Source organism: Vigna umbellata, chromosome 4, assembly GCF_029865625.1.
Source record: "Vigna umbellata cultivar VRB3 chromosome 4, Vumbellata_1.0, whole genome shotgun sequence".
Taxonomy (NCBI): domain Eukaryota; kingdom Viridiplantae; phylum Streptophyta; class Magnoliopsida; order Fabales; family Fabaceae; genus Vigna; species Vigna umbellata.
Genome location: NC_142168.1, coordinates 35,527,632 through 35,544,303, shown reverse-complemented (window position 1 = coordinate 35,544,303; position 16,672 = coordinate 35,527,632). Strand labels below are relative to the sequence as shown.

Here is a 16,672-nt window from a genome sequence, read left to right as displayed (position 1 = left end):
AAGGGAAGCTTATTTAATTTAATTTGAGATGTATGTTGTTGAACTGTTTGACGTTCGTTTAGTTGATTGGATGATTTTGATGCATGATGGTTGATATGGTTGGATGACTTGAATGTTCGTTTACTTGATGAGATGAAATGAAATATGGCTAAGTTAGGTTATGATGTATGAAATATATGAAACCTATATGATATGTGATGTATGAGATATGAAGGTTGATCTTGATAGAAAGTTTATAAAGTTCTGAAATTATGAGGGTATAAGTTGAGAAAACTGATTTGAAATAAATGATTCTGTATATGAGATTATACTATGATAAAATACGTTCGTTACTGGACGGTCATTGACCGTTCGGTTCTCCTGTTGAACATAGTTAAAATGAGATTCTTTCATTTGGAAAGAATTCTAGTTGAGGACGAGCGCCTCCCTATTGTAATGCTGTGCTTGAACGATCAGTCAAGAGTAGTTGCCTCTGAGTATCCAGTAGTTGTTTCTAAACACCATTCCTATGATATCTTATTTATAAATCTTTTATTCTGAAATTTTAGTGGTGCTCGGTCTTACACCAAGCGCTCGTATTTTTACAGTAGATCTACCCTGATAAAATAGCGTTCGTCCAATTTCAGAAGAACCTTTCTTTCCTCGTTCGGTCTTTTACTGACATGAAATTTTTGTATGTGAATTATTCTAAGTTTGGTCCTTTGACGTCCAAATATGTCCACTTTATTGTCTCGGATCAAGAGTTCCCAGTTCTATGTATTCTTTGAGTTTCGATTGGAGTTCACGAGAGTCAGTTCATTTAACTGATTCGGGTTGTAGAAGACGTTCGTCACATATTGCATAGGGTACCTAATTCCTTTCTAAAGATTTCAGTAAACCCCTTTCGGTAGTATTCTGTTCTAGGACGAGGGAGTTCCTTGTCTCGTTCCTGTCGTTCGTCCTCGTTATGAAGAGGGCTGAACGTTCGGTATTTTTATGATTCTCAGAAATGATTATGAAAATGGCACTTAAGTGAAAAGTTATAAATGATGAAGAGTTTATGAGATGAGTATGAAATTATGGATTTGAGCGAGCGTTCCGGGGAGGAACGACTCTTGTGTGAATATTGGAATTGGTAAAGTATGAATGTGGACAAAGCTTAGCTGGCGATTCATCCTGATGTTCCGTGAGTACTCGTCCTCAAGTAGAGGGGAGTAGGTCATGTGTGGGAACGGCAGGAGGTCCTAGTCCTTAGGGGTACTTTGGATAGAACGGACTAACCTCGGGTGGCAGCTGATGAGAATTCCAATTACTACATCACCCGGGTGCACGAACGTCGTAGCTACACAGAATTCATACAGTCCGGACAGTCGGTCTAGTATCAGGGTTGATTGAATTTGTTTATTGAAATGTATTTGAATGTGATTGCATATGAAAATGTATGTTATTACTTGAATTAAATTACATAAGCTTACCTTGTGTTTTTCCTTGTGTTGTCTCGTTTGTACGTCCGTCTTGTCATTGCAATGATCATCCGTGTAGATGTGAGCAGATGGAAGTGCACTACTTGAAGAGGCGCTGGAAGAAGAAAATTTTGAAGACGCGAACCTCGTAGATGTGGAAGTAAAGGTCGAACAGTAGGATGTTCGGTTGTAGTTAGTAGTTTAGCATGAAGTGACCGTTCGGTCTCTTTCTTTCTTTTTTTGTTATTTGACAGATCGGTAATTTGACTTTTGTAAGTCGTTCGGTCATGTTTCCCTTGAATCTTGTGCAGTTTACTTTTGGCAAGCTATGTAAGGCCGTTTGACCAGAATCTTTCGTTGGTTTAGTATAAAACTGAATTGGTTTACCATTAAATGTAATTAATTCTATTATATGGTTTTTATTGTATTTTTGGGATGTTACAATAATCGTGATCATGAACTATTTTTACGAATGTAGTTTAATATCACTTTATTCATATTTTATAACAATTCTATCATTTTAATTCCTGATCATTTCTTACTTAATTTTCTTCTCTTCATTAACAATATTTTTTTTTTAAATTATAAAATTTTTAATGCAGCTTATTATCATTGATATTCTATTCTCATTTTAATATCAGGGATGAAATTAATTTTTCATATTTTACCAAACGTTATTTTTAAAAATCAAAGTAAAAATACTTTTAATAAATTCAAATATCTTTAAAGGCTATTGTAGCAACTGCAAACTGAGGTAGCTGTCCATTTTATTATCGAATCATGTTAATAATTTTTTTTAATAACTTAGATTACGTATTACTATTTTATTGATTCATTAGTATATTTGAAACGGATCAATCACAAATTATTACATAAATTATAAAAAAATTGTCAAAAAATGGTTAAAAGAACATTTTCCTTTATGGTCAGAAGAAGTTGAGTATTGTCTACTTTTATATATGATGAAGCAATGACAAAAAAAGGAAGCAGGCAGCCAAAACTGAGTATGAAACACTATTGCAAGGAAACAATAAAATGAAATCAAAGGGTTACATTGTTTGATGGCAACTAAACGAATGCCACATTCATCTAGCTAGGAACAAAACTATCACATTCTTACATAACACTTTCAAAGGAAAACTCGATTTAATAAACTTAAAATAGACCATAAACTATCACTCAACATAAAATAACTAAGCACAATCACATCACTACTAACATAATTTAGAACATGCACACTACTAACATAAGAATTACAAAGATTCATAATAGTTTGGAGGTAGGCGTGGCTTAACCAAAACCTCCAGTGGAGTAGCTCTGGTATTGACAAATCCAAATAACTCAGTCATATCAACAGGTTCAGTCGAAGGATTTGAGATGTCAAAGGAATGCAACATATTAGCCAATGTGAAATGAAGCACGTTTAAGCCAAGGGACATTCCAGCACACATTCTTCTCCCACTTCCAAAGGGTAACAACTCAAAATGTCGACCTTTCAGATCCACATGTTGGTGAGTGGTGAGGAACCTTTCTGGTTTGAATTCTAAAGGATCTGACCAAACACTAGGGTCTCTGTGGATCTTCCACAGGTTATGCATTAGTCGAGTTCCCTTTTTTATGTGGTAGCCACCTAAGATGCAGTTTTCTATGAATACACGAGGTGATGAAAGAGGTGCTGGTGGATACAATCTTAATGTCTCTTTCACTATGGCTTGAAGATACACAAGTTTGCTTATGTCTGATTCTCTTATGTATCCATCTTTCCCAATTTGCATGTCTATTTCTTCTTTAGCCTTTTCCATTGCAAGAGGATTTCGTACTAGCAGACTAAGTGCCCATGTAAGAGTAACAGCAGTTGAATCAGTTCCACCCAAAATCAATTCCTGCAAAAATGTTCAAGCTTCATCAAAAATTCTTCGAACAAAAACAGGAAATAAACTGGAAATACTATTCAATCTTTGACAGAATACAATTTTGCTTCCATGTCCATGTTCATAGCATTTTAGTAAATGGCTCATTACTATACTTACCAGGGTAGTGGCTTTGCAAATGGTATCAGCATCAAACCCATGAATCGGAGCCCCATTAAGTGCTGAAATCATCACATCCATGAAGTCTTGATCGCCCTTAACCTTTTCACCCAAACCCTTCTTCTCACGGTGCTCCTCCAACCACTCACTCAACACCTTGTCCATTTCCTCAGCCGTTGCTTTCATGGCCTTCTCATGGCCCCCAAAATCCAACCACCTCAAGCAAGGAACTCCATCAGCCACAGTGAAAGTGCCCATCAAATTCATGAACTCATCTAAATTCTTCATAAACCTTTCTGCCTTCTCCTTGCCCTCCACATGCGCCACACCAAAGTACCTCTTCCCCACCACCATCCTCACTATTATATTGAAAGTCAAATGTTCAAACCACTCTTTCATGTCCACCAAAGTAGCAGCACCATAACTAGATTCATTCTCCTTCTTGTTGTTTACACTAGTATAGCATAAATCGTATAGCTCTTTGAATGAGGTTTGAATCTCTGAGATACGAATGTGGCTGAGTTGCTCTATTCTGCGGTTGGAGAGAAACTCAACAGTCACAATCTTTCGAAGCTCTCGCCAGTAAGGTCCGTATGGAGCCAACCCTACGAAGGCTTGGTTGTAGGACATGACTTCCACAGCAACGAGTTTAGGGCGTGATGAAACGGCAAGGTCGTTTGTGGTGAAGAGTTCCTTGGACATTTCCCAGTTGCTGAGCACCAAAGCATCTTTCAGACCGAGTTTGATGGTGAACAAGGGTCCATACTTGTCAGCCAAAGCAGCCAAAGTTCTATGGGGTGTTTTTGAACCATTTAACAGTGAAAGATGACCAAGTATTGGCCATGCACCTTTCACTATTGGAGCTCGTTTCTCAGAACAAATTCTACGATATAGATAGAAAAATAACAAGATTAGAGAAAGAAACGATGCAATAAGAGTGGTGGTGTTTAAGGTTAAGCAATTTAGGAGAAAGTCCATTTTTGCTTGTTATAAGGTGGAATGTCTTGGAACTGTTTTTCTTTCTGCTTTTATAAGGAAAGCATGTGTCTAAGCTTTGTGCACGTCCACATGGTTGGACCAATATGGCGTCATTTTTTGTTTATAATAATGAATGGAAGCTTGCGTGGAATAGTCAAAATTTTTGTAATGTTGTGTATGAAATATAAGATATTCTACTATAGCAACTTTTTGTTACGTGATCTGCAAGTATTATAATATATTAATCGATAGTTCTGCATAATGGAGACAAAACGTGGAGACGAAACAAGGGTTATTATGAATACTTCAAATATTGATTTTTTTTTAAAAAAATACATTTTTTTAATTTATAAATAACTTTTTATATTACTGTAATATTTTTTGTTTTTGTTCCTATAAAATTAAAATTCAGTATTTCTATTCTTATAACATTTATTTTTACTGTACATAAAACTTATTTTAGGAAACTCCGAAAGTTTTACATTGACCAAACCCACCTACTAGTTTATTTTAAGGTGGCTGAAGCGAATAATTGGACAACCTTGGTGACCAAGGATAGTTGACCAGGAAGGATAAAAGTGTAGCAGTGAGACATTGACTCATGTGACCAATAACAAGACCAACGCATTCATGCATCTTTCACATTGAATATAACTAATTATAATCAAACAGAAAGAAAGAAAGAAAAGGAAAAGGAAAGAGTAGAAAATTGTTATAATTAAAATTAGTAGAAAGATGAAAAATAAATTTTCTATACTTTTTGAAAAATACAATTTGAAATATATTAAAAAGTTTGTTAATTACGTATTTTAGAAACATTATGAAAAAGTATATACTTATAAATATTACATTGACCGAAGAACGTGATTGAAAAATAGAAGATAAAAACGTGATAATAATGAGAGAACAAAAATTATATTCGTTCAACCTAAACTCTACTAAATTTCATTTAAATAATCAAAATAATTATATAAAATAGTTTAAGTTATTTATAAAAATAATCACTATGATATATTGACACAAATTGTGCCCAAATATTAACAGGGACATTAATAATATGGCAATTTAATTATATTAATATCTTAGTACTGAATTGTAATTGGGATATATATACGGAAAAAAATGGAATAGTAAAAATTGATAAGCATCGCCGTTTTTTGATATGTATAAATTAAAAATAAAATTCAAAATTTTTATTTAACCTCTCTTTTTTAATTGTTCAAACTCTTGTTCAAAAATAGCGTTTGAGAATTTAGCAAAGTTGCTCAAAGTCAAAACTACTGTTGAAATAATGTAAACAAATTTATATTCGTATGGATGTTGGTTGTGTTAAATTCTCTTTAAATTCACAAGGAAAATAGGAGATAATATGATTCATACAAGGAAGTAATTAATCATATAACAAAACCAGATGCACACGAAACAGAAAATCTTTATCTTTCACTCACTTCCGCGGATAGAAATTCCATGATCTGTAACAATGTTGCATGACAAATTTAAGATTACAGAGTGTAGTTTTAACTAATTTATTAGAACAGATAATAGCACTGCTACCACATCACATGGATTCATAATAGTTTGAGGACAAACTTGGTTTAACAAAAATCTCAAGTGGAGTGGCTTTTTCATTGGTCATTCCAAGGGCTTCTCTCATATCAATAGTTTCATTAGGTTTACTAAATATTTCAAAAGAATGTAAAAAATTAGCTAGAGTTAAATGAATCATGTTAAGACCAAAGGATATTCCTGGACATATTCTTCTGCCACTTCCAAACGGTAGCAACTCAAAATTTTGACCTTTAACATCAACATCTCTGTGAGTAGTAATAAACCTTTCTGGTTTGAATTTCAATGGATCCAACCAAATATTAGGATCAGTTTGGATCTTCCACAAGTTTGTGATTAATCGAGTTCCCTTTTTTATGTGATATCCACCTAACATGCAATCTTCTGTGAATTCACGAGGTGCTGAAAGAGGTCCTGGTGGATACAATCTCAGTGTCTCTTTCACTACTGCTTGAAGGTATACTAACTTATTCACATCTGACTCACTTATGAATCTCTCTTTCCCAATGTGAGTGCTAATCTCTTCTTTTACCTTTTCTAATATAAGAGGATTTTTCAACAAGAAACATATCACCCATGTAAGAGTGACAGTGCTTGTATCCGTGGCACCCAAAATCAGTGCCTGCAGATCAAATGCAAATTCTATATTTAAGAAAGATGTTAGGCAAACAAAAATTTTACTTATAAATTAGTTTCTATTAATATTAATAATATAAGTAGCTAAAATTTTGGTAATAATATAAATTAGTTTTTAATTGGAGTATTGATTCTCTAATTTGTCAATTTAGCACTTTTAAATTATAATTGACATTTTGTAAGACTTGGTTTATAAATTTGAATACCACTGGTACCATGTTATCTTAATAGATTTTTGTTTAGTAAAAGAAATCATTCAGTAAAATTACATGTAAGAAACTAATGAGCTTTCAGTTAAAGTTGGAGTTTTTATAAAAATGAAAAAGATACCCATAGATAAACCTAGAGTAATTATCATATAGTTACTGACTTTTACATGTAAGAAACTAGTGAGATTTCAGTTAAAGTTGGAGTTTTTATAAAAATGAAAATGATACCCATAGATATAAACCTATACGGAGGATTTGAAAGAAAAATAATATACAGTTGATACTTTAATATATTAATGTTTTAATTATATTTGTTTATACATTTTAATAATATTATTATATTGTTAGAATAGATTATAAAGAATTTTGTTTTGGATCGCGATATTCCAACAACGCCAATTTGACAAAGATTTGACAACGCCACGTGTCAAGTTTTAATTGGTCGAATTTGAATGTTTTTTTTAATTTAAAATCTGATTTAGAATGGGTTGAAGTTTGGATTCCGAAACTGCCCTCTTCGTTTTCGAACTCTATCTTCTCTCCTTTTCACTGTCTTCTCTCTCCATTTTAGGGATTTGAATTTCATTTCAACTTCTCTCTTCATAGCAGTGTTCTCCCTCCTCCATTTTTGCAGTTGTTTGTTCGTCATCATTGAAAGACCAAGTTAAGGTGTTTCTGGGTTGAGAGGTGAGTTCCTGCACCATTGACAAAGAACTGATGTTGTTGTAATCGATTACAGGGAGCTGGTAATCGCTTACCAGTAGAAAAATCTCCTTTTGTACCGAAAGTTGAAGAGTGCTACCCAGACGTGGCTTAAGCACTCCCCAGTAATATTTTGGATTCGTTATGACTGTCTTTTGAAGGTTTTATGGATGGATCATTAATGGAACACTTCAAGTTGGAATACTTCAATATTAAACAAATATAAACGAAATAATGAAGGGTATTGAGTAATGAAAAATTATAACAATATTAAAAAGCACATACATTAATAAAAAAACGTAATGACATTTCACGAAACAACAAGTTTTGAAATGAAAAGATACATAACAGTATACAATGAAATGTAATTTAAGAAGATGGTTGTCGATCAAATTGATTGCAGAAGTTAATAACTTCTTCCTCTACGAGTTGTGCAAAAACTGTCATGAACTTGAACTACCTTGGTTCGTGGTTTTCTCCAATTGAGGTGAGGTGCATAACCCATGCTGTCAACTTTGACCTTTGCTGACTATTTTAATCATAACTTTTTCCACAGACCTCCAAATGATGTGATTCTTTTTTTATTAGAAAGTAGACTCAAATATCTTTCCAATGACTACTAATTTATAATTTTTGGACACCTGAATAGGTGCAGTTAATTCCTTAAAGTTAACGTTTTATATATTTCTACCACCTCTGACCTTTGCTGGTTGTTTTGCTCATAACTTTTTCCACAGACCTCCAAATGATGTGATTCTTTTTTTATTAGAAAGTAGACTAAAATATCTTTCCAATGACTACTAATTTATAATTTTTGGACATCTGAGTAGGTGCAGTTAATTCCTTAAAGTTAACGTTTTATATATTTCTACCACCTCTGACCTTTGCTGGTTGTTTTCCTCATAACATTCTCCATCGAACTCCAAATGAGTTGATTCTTGTTTTGTTGGAAAGCTCTTTGAGTCTAGATTCCAACAAAACAAGAATCAAGTCATTTGGAGTTCGGTGGAGAAAGTTAAGAACAAAACAAGTAGCAAAGTTCAAAAAAACAGAGTTGGGGAGCAGTGTTCATCTAGCTGGGGAGTACAGTTGAAGTTTTTGTACACATTACCCTTTTTCCTCTGGTAATCGATTACAAGACCCCTATAATCGATTACCAGAGGAAAAAGGGTAATTTGTACAGAAACTTCAACTGTACTCCCCAGCTATATGAACACTGCTCCCCATTCTCTATTTTTGTTGAATTTTTCCTTTTTTCTCAACAATTCAATGAGCTAACATGTTCCTACACCATACACACTGGACATATGCACTTATAATCGCTTACAGAGAAGTTGTAATCGATTACCAGGTTAAAATTGTAATTTTGTACTGAAAGTTGATCTGCGCTACCCAAATGTGACAATTGCGCTCCCCATGATTGTTTTTTGTTTGTTGTGAGTGTCTTTTTAAGATATTGTCAATGGAGGACCCTTGTTGGTCATGGTTGATGGTTTTCACAACTTGTAGTGTGAAGTTTAGTAAGTCTTCTGTGTAGGGAAGACCCATCCTGGGTGGTCTTAGCAAAGCAGGTTAGGTCCTGCACCATACACACTGGAGACATGCACTTGTAATCGCTTAAAGAAAGGTTGTAATCGATTACCAGGTTAAATTTGCAGTTTTGTACTGAAAGCTGATCTGTGCTACCCAGGTGTGACAACCGCGCTCCCCATGATTGTTTTTTGTTTGTTATGAGTGTTTTTAAGATTTTATGAATGAAGGACCCTTGTTGGTCATGGTTGATGGTTTCTACAACTTCTAATGTGAAGTTTGGTAATGAATCAATGGTGTGTGCGAAAAAGCCCAAACCTTGGTGATACCAACCTCTACGGTGTGTGTGAGAAAACCCAAACCTTGGGAGAAATACCGCCAACCACAATGGGAGACAAAAGCCAAAGACTTACATAACCACGAAAATGTCGCCAACGACAATGCACGCCAAAATCAACAAAATTCCAAAATGAGGGATATATACCGCCAACGAGCCCACAGTCACAGCATCAAAAAATGGGGAAATTGAGAGAGAGACAAAATCCTCGACAGTGACCAAATGACCCAAGAAACGAAGTAAGAAAAGTCGAACTCAAACTCAAAAGGGAGAGAGAAACAACATTTCAATGGTGGTGAAGAAAAGCGAGGAACGAAGAGAACCCAAACGGTGGAGAGAGATGGATGCTTCAATGGTGGAGAGAGATGGAAGCTTCAATGGTGGAGAGAGAGTTGAGAAAACCAAACTGCAAGTGAATCTGAAAAAATAAACTGCTAAAAGGAGTTTCTATCCAAATTCATTCCAAAATTGCCCTTCTGAACAAATTCCACCTTTTAAAAAAGCCTTTTAAAACCAATCAATGAAACAATGCCACGTGGCGTTGTCAAAAAGTTGGCAAAATATTGTTGTCGAACAAACATTTTCCTTTTGTTTTATAAGGCGCGCGTAAAGTATAATTTTTCTTTAAATGAACCAGAAACAGATTAAAGAAGCAATAAGAGGACAAAATTTAAGCATATACAATCCCTGAACAATTGTTATATGCAACACACATACCAGTGTTGTGGCTTTGTTTATAGTAGCAGCATCGAAGCCATCGATGGTGGCACCTTCAAGAACTGAAAGCATCGTATCCATGAAGTCTTGGTCGTCACTTTCAACACCCTTTTCACCAAATAAAGCCCTCTTCTTGCTGTGCTCCACCAACCACTCATCTAAGATCACATCCAATTCTTTGGCAGTTTCTTTCATGGCTTTCACTCCCAAATTCATCCACCTCAGAACAGGAACAGCATCAGCCACCGTGCACACTCCCAACATCTGCATGAACTCCCTCAAAGCCTTCACACACTTTTCTGCATCTTTCTCGCTAACCACTGCGGTTTTACCTATTGCCAAAACAAATCTCTCTTCAATATATCTTTAAATTCAAACAACAAAAATGGAAACAACCTTCTTTTAATCACACTTTATAAGGTTTTCTGAGATGCAAGATCAGAAAAGAGTGCTTCTAATGCTTGTTTTTAGACAGAAAGATTTTACCAAATAATCGCTTCCCAGCCATGGTTTGGAAAACTATATTGAACACCAACTCTGTGAACCACTGCTTCATCTCCACCACCACACACTCATCACTCCCCTTCTTCTCCGACCAAACATGAAACAGCTCTTTAACAGAACTTCGAATCTCAGAAACCCTAACGCGGGTTAGAAGCTCCGTTTTGCGGTCGGAGAGGAACACGGTCACAATCTTCCGTATCTCACGCCAGTAAGGACCATAGGGTGCGAACCCAAAACTTGCTTGGTTGTACGCAACGTGTTCGATGGCCACGAGCTTGGAGCGAGAGGAGACGACGACGTCGTTTGTGGTGTAACATTCTTTCGCCATTTTCCAGTTGCTGAGAACCAAAGCGCGTCTAGAACCGAGCTTGATGGTGAAGAGGGGTCCATATTTGTCAGCCATGGCTGCCAACGTCTTGTGGGGTGTTGGTGAGCCCCCGAGAAGCATGAGATGGCCGAGTATGGGCCATGCACCAGAGGCCATTGGAGGTTCTGGCAGATTACTACCAGCTTTGGAGGGACGAAAGCGAAACAGAGAGAAAGCTAATAGTAATGTTAGAGAAAAGAGAGCAAATGCAGTGGTGTTTAGGTTACTCACAAGGAACAAATCCATTTTGCTACGGTTGATGGAGGAATGATACATATGTTTATATGTGTTTATATGTTGTTTATATGTACTTCTAACTTAATCAAGAGTATCTAAATTAAGGGATACCAAAACTTGTTTTACCTTTTAAGATTGATTTCATGATTTTAACCGTGTTAGAACTTTAAGCCTAATTCAACTCTACATTTGTAAGGTGAGGTTTGTGTCCACTTATATATTATTAAATCGGTCTTATCCTTAATAGATGTGAGACTTTCAATTATTCCTAGTCGATGTGGGATTTCTAATACAAGCTCTTACGTCGAGGTATATACATTTCGAGCGTGAGATTTAATTCTACAAAACCAACTTGTAAGGTAAAATTGCACTCATTTATATATTATAAATCGACATTATCCCTAGTCGACGTGAGACTTCCAACCGTTTGATTGAATTTAATAAATGATGATTTTACATTTTAAAAATAACAAAATGAAAAATATAAAGGGGCAAAAGAAATAGTAATTCATTGGAAATTATTGTCATATAAGAGAGGTTTAATCCATGACACTTGCACTCCTGTAATAAGAATGTCACTTTTGGTGTTTGTTCAGCAAAACTGGCTCACTTGGAAGGATAAGACGTCTAGCACAACTGAACAATTCAAAACAGACAAATAGAGAAAGAGAAAGAGTTGTTCTATGCTTATTTTAAGGTCAGATATACGAAAATAGTTTGAGAATAATATGCATGACCACATACAATAAAGAAGGACAAGATGGAAGGAAAAGTCCAAACACAAGTTAAACCTAGAGATTTTACCTATGGGGATGATAAACTTGGATCACTTCTATTCTATTTAAGAGAAAAAAAACAACAAAGTCGTGTTAGCACGCAGTGCAGAAAGGACTTTAGACGTCTGTTATTTTGGGCTTTTAATGTCTGATCCTGATCCGACTTCTTTGTGAGTGATATTAATGTAGACGTCGAACGGGATACACCGGACGTCTACATAGACGTCGAACGTGGCTACACCAGACGTCTGTGTAGACGTCGGACGTGGTTATACCAGACGTCTACGTAGACGTTGGATGTGGCGATAATTGGACGTCTATAGCACTAGAACATTTTGTCCACTGTAATTCATTGGGCATCTGTTGGTGCACTGACTAACGTCTATAGACGTCGGACATGTCATTAACAGACGTCTACTGGGTTTTTTTTTAAAAAGAATTAATTTATTTTTATAATAAAACCACACCTGAAAAACAGAAAATTGTCTCAGAACAGTATATTATAATATATATTATATATGCATTTCAACTAAAGAAAGTTAAACTAAACCTAATAATGTTCAACAACAAATATAAGTGTTTCTAGCTCTATCTTTGAAGAAGATAAGCTGTTCACTCTTGCCTTATCTGCTTAATTGTGTCCTCTGATATAGGAGACATACTCTTGAAGCGCTGTAAAATGAAGAAAGATTCATTATGGTTTCATATATGTTTAAAGATGAATTTTATTTGTAATCTATTGAAGGTATGCATCATTACCTCATTCCAGTCATCTGTAACAGCAGCTCGAATGATGGTCTTAATCCAAGACATGACATAGAATCCACCTTCCCATGAATCTACCTGGTTGTTACACTAAAATGACAAACTAAATAGTCAATAATTTAGATCATTCAATAACATAGAAAATGAATTAGAACTATAAATGACTTACAACCTTTAGATACAAAACTTGAACTAGCTGTCCTCGGGATTTACCCATAACTCTATTTTAACAATCTTATTCATAAACTCCAACGTACGTCATAGCAAATAATGAAAAATAAATTTCGCTTTGGAGGGACGAAAGCGAAACAGAGAGAAAGCTAATAGTAATGTTAGAGAAAAGAAAGCAAGTGCAGTGGTGTTTAGGTTACTCACAAGGAACAAATCCATTTTGCTAGGGTTGATGGAGGAATGATACATATGTTTATATGTGTTTATATGTTGCTTATATGTATTTCTAACTTAATCAAGAGTATCTAAATTAAGGGATACCAAATATTCTTTTACTTTTTAAGATTCATTTCGTGTTAAGATTCATTTCGTGTTTTTATTTTAAGTATGTGTTAAAAAGTGGATTTTAAGTCTAACTCAATTTTACAAATTTGGCTTGTCCACTTATATATTACTAAATCGGTCTTATCCCTAATAGATGTAGGACTTCTAATTATCTTTAGTCGATGTGAGACTTCCAATACAACCTCTCACGCCGAGGTATATACATTTCGAATATAAAACTCAACCCTACAAAACCAGTTTGTAAGGTAAAATTGCACTCATTTATATATTATAAATCGACATTATTTTTAGTCGACGTGGAACTTCCAACCGTTTGATTGAATTTAATAAATGATGATGTTACATTTTAAAAATAACAAAATGAAAAATATAAAGGGGTAAAAAAAATAGTAATTCATTGGAAATTATTGTCATATAAGAGAGGTTTAATCCATGACACTTGCACTACTGTAATAAGAATGTCACTTTTGGTGTTTGTTCAGCAAAACTGGCACACTTGGAAGGATAAGACGTCTAGAACAACTGAACAATTCAAAACAGACAAACAGAGAAAGAGAAAGAGTTGTTCTATGCTTATTTTAAGGTCAGATATACGAAAATAGTTAAGTCGGCTGAGAATAAAATGCATGAACACAGACAATAAAGAAGGACAAGATGGAAGGAAAAATCCAAAAACACAAGTTAAACCTGGAGAATTTACCTATGACTTCTATTCTATTTAAAAAGAAAAAAAACAAAGTCGTGTTCAAATAGCACGTCATCTTCGTTTTGATGGTAGACAACTTTAAATGAAATGGTTACAATACTGCACATTTGTTTAATATTTTCAAACATCTGCCCCATCCCATAAAAAAACCGTTATGTTTGGTATAGCTAGTCATAGATTCCAAGTACAGGATTGAACTAATTACTTAATTAAAAGATTTAAAATTTTGCCAGCAAACTTTATTTTGTCCAGGGATCGATATTAAAGAAAGGAAAATTAATATTTATTATTAAATAGATTCTGTTATCGTTAATTAAATAATTTGATACTAACATAAATATCCATTTATTACTTATACTAAACTTACTTTAAAAATATCTAAACAATTTAAAAATAATTTTAATTTTTTAACTTTTTAAATTATATTAGAGTTGGCTAAATTTATTCAAATAACACCACAATTTCATCTATAATAATATACGTAAAAGTTAATTTGATATTTTGGTAAACTTATTAAAAATTTTAATAAGATTGGAATTCAACTTACTTCTTCATCAGAAAGCTAATTTCTTCTTGTTATGGACGTATATTCAGCGCGTCAATTTTGTTATATTTGGTGTAGCTAGTTATAGATTCCAAGTACAGTAGTTATAGATTCCAACAAGTTTGACCTAATTATTTAGTTAAAAGTTTTAAATTTTGACATGAAATTTTATTTGGTCCAGAGTGATATTAAAAAAGGAAAATTAATTACTGCATTGAGCTTTTGCAAGCAAATCAAGGAAGACAGTTAGGTTTGAGATTTTCATTTCCTATTTCCTCTTTACATAGAATTTGTGTTATACAGTTAAACAAAGTTACTTTTATATATGTTTTATCAAACACCATCCATCCAAGATATTCCTTTTTAATTCAAAATCGTAAAACCATGAATTTTATTCTTTAATTTACGTTAAATATAAGAATCAGCCTCATATTTAAAATTTCAACCGTTATATTATGATTTAACCAATTACATAATACTTGGTAAATATTATTATAACAAGGAAATTTTGATCACAAGCGTAGTTGGTGGCTTATTTAATTGTTGCTTAATAGGAGTACATGCAACTGGTTTCAGCATATATGAAATTAATTACTGACACACCTAGGCCAAACACATGCTACACCTGAAGATTATTTCTCAAGTTCTAGTTCTTAAAACCCATATAGATTGTTTAAACCATCCTTATCATCTTGTCTTAGAGTCCGTCGTACCCCTGCATATGTGGGTGCCATAACCGCGTTAGGATCGTTACTGTGTCCAAGCCCCAGATTGTGACCAAGTTCATGCAAACAAACAGTTTCAACATCAATGGTTGGTGATATCCCTGTAGTGCTCCACCTTTCATCTGCATCCAAGTGCATTCTTCCATCTTGGGGAGCAAAAGCGTGTGCCAGAACCCCACCTCGCCCATCAAATGGGTACAAATCAAAGTGGATGCCACGGTGGAAGCCAGCGACTATGTCAGATTGACCAGTGGTTTCAGTGAACGTGAAACTGTTGTTCTGTCCCCAGGTGTTACAGGCATTACCCAATGCTTGTTTAAAGTCATTCAGGCTGACGGAAACAAATGAAGGCATTTGAGTCACTCGATAGGTTAAGGTAAACTTGCTCCATTTTGGACTTCCCGGGAAGTAAGTGTAGTTTTGGGGGGGCGACGACGACGACAAACCATTAGGGTTAGGGTTAGGAGTGGCTGTGATATCAGGCAATCCACAACGTGGGAGGCTCATGGTTTCGATGGTTTGATCATCCACCACACCACTGGTGTGCAAGCCATGGAAAGCTTGGTACTGTTTCAGAGCAGATTCATCGTTTGCGTCGAAGTTGTTGTCGGAAGGAGATTTTTCGTTTACTTGGTAGCCTAAATCTTTGAGGTAGATTCTTAGTGCACCTACGCCATCCGCGTTTTGTCCCCTACTAATGCCCCTCAGGTTTTGGAGAGTTGTTATAAATGGAATTGCAGACTCGACAGAGGGAAAAGGATTCAACGCACAGAGTACGAGGAACAAGAGTAAAGGTTTTAGAGCAAGAGACATGGTTGGATAAAAAAAGGAACTAGGGTTTCTGGTTTTGTAAATGTTTGATGTGTATTTTGGTGCATGGATGCATGGAAATTTATAGAAGGAAGGGGAGTTGGGATATTCTAATTCGTGTGGTCAGATGCATATTAGAGAAGACTTTTTTTATGTAAAATTCAATGTACTTTAACTACTCTGTAAATTCAAAAGTCTTGTAATCTTTTATTACCTTGGGTAACACCTAAAAATTTATTGGCTACATCTAGAGGGTTGATTTAAGACAATTATATATATATATATATGGATCGCGATATTCCAACAACGCCAATTTGACAAAGATTTGACAACGCCACGTGTCAAGTTTTAATTGGTCGAATTTGAATGTTTTTTTTAATTTAAAATCTGATTTAGAATGGGTTGAAGTTTGGATTCCGAAACTGCCCTCTTCGTTTTCGAACTCTATCTTCTCTCCTTTTCACTGTCTTCTCTCTCCATTTTAGGGATTTGAATTTCATTTCAACTTCTCTCTTCATAGCAGTGTTCTCCTTCCTCCATTTTTGCAGTTGTTTGTTCGTCATCATTGAAAGACC

General features: G+C 34.8%; 3 protein-coding genes across 4 annotated transcripts; all 3 read right to left on the bottom strand.

The window, feature by feature from the left end:
- Positions 1–2,443: 2,443 nt before the first annotated feature.
- LOC148200007 (cytochrome P450 82A3-like) lies at positions 2,444–4,456 on the bottom strand. Its single transcript, XM_088111499.1, has 2 exons — positions 3,473–4,456; positions 2,444–3,325 (listed from the first exon to the last, which is right to left on the bottom strand). Exons 1-2 carry the CDS (start codon positions 4,448–4,450, stop codon positions 2,696–2,698), a joined length of 1,608 nt encoding a protein of 535 aa, XP_087967625.1. The 5' UTR covers positions 4,451–4,456; the 3' UTR covers positions 2,444–2,695.
- Positions 4,457–6,008: 1,552 nt separating this feature from the next.
- Positions 6,009–11,273, bottom strand: LOC124819943 (cytochrome P450 82A3-like). Of its 2 annotated transcripts, none has more exons than XM_088114155.1 (3): positions 10,634–11,273; positions 10,148–10,479; positions 6,009–6,638 (listed from the first exon to the last, which is right to left on the bottom strand). In XM_088114155.1, the coding sequence occupies exons 1-3, from the start codon at positions 11,262–11,264 to the stop codon at positions 6,009–6,011; spliced, it is 1,593 nt and encodes a 530-aa protein (XP_087970281.1). In that variant the 5' UTR covers positions 11,265–11,273. The 2 variants fall into 2 exon arrangements, with proteins under 2 accessions (XP_087970281.1, XP_087970280.1); XM_088114154.1 differs by having other exon boundaries at positions 10,148–10,467; positions 10,634–11,264.
- Positions 11,274–14,994: 3,721 nt separating this feature from the next.
- On the bottom strand, positions 14,995–16,131 carry LOC124819942 (uncharacterized). Its single transcript, XM_047291553.2, has one exon. The coding sequence runs from the start codon at positions 16,098–16,100 to the stop codon at positions 15,216–15,218; it is 885 nt and encodes a 294-aa protein (XP_047147509.2). The 5' UTR covers positions 16,101–16,131; the 3' UTR covers positions 14,995–15,215.
- Between the last annotated feature and the right edge of the window lie 541 nt (positions 16,132–16,672).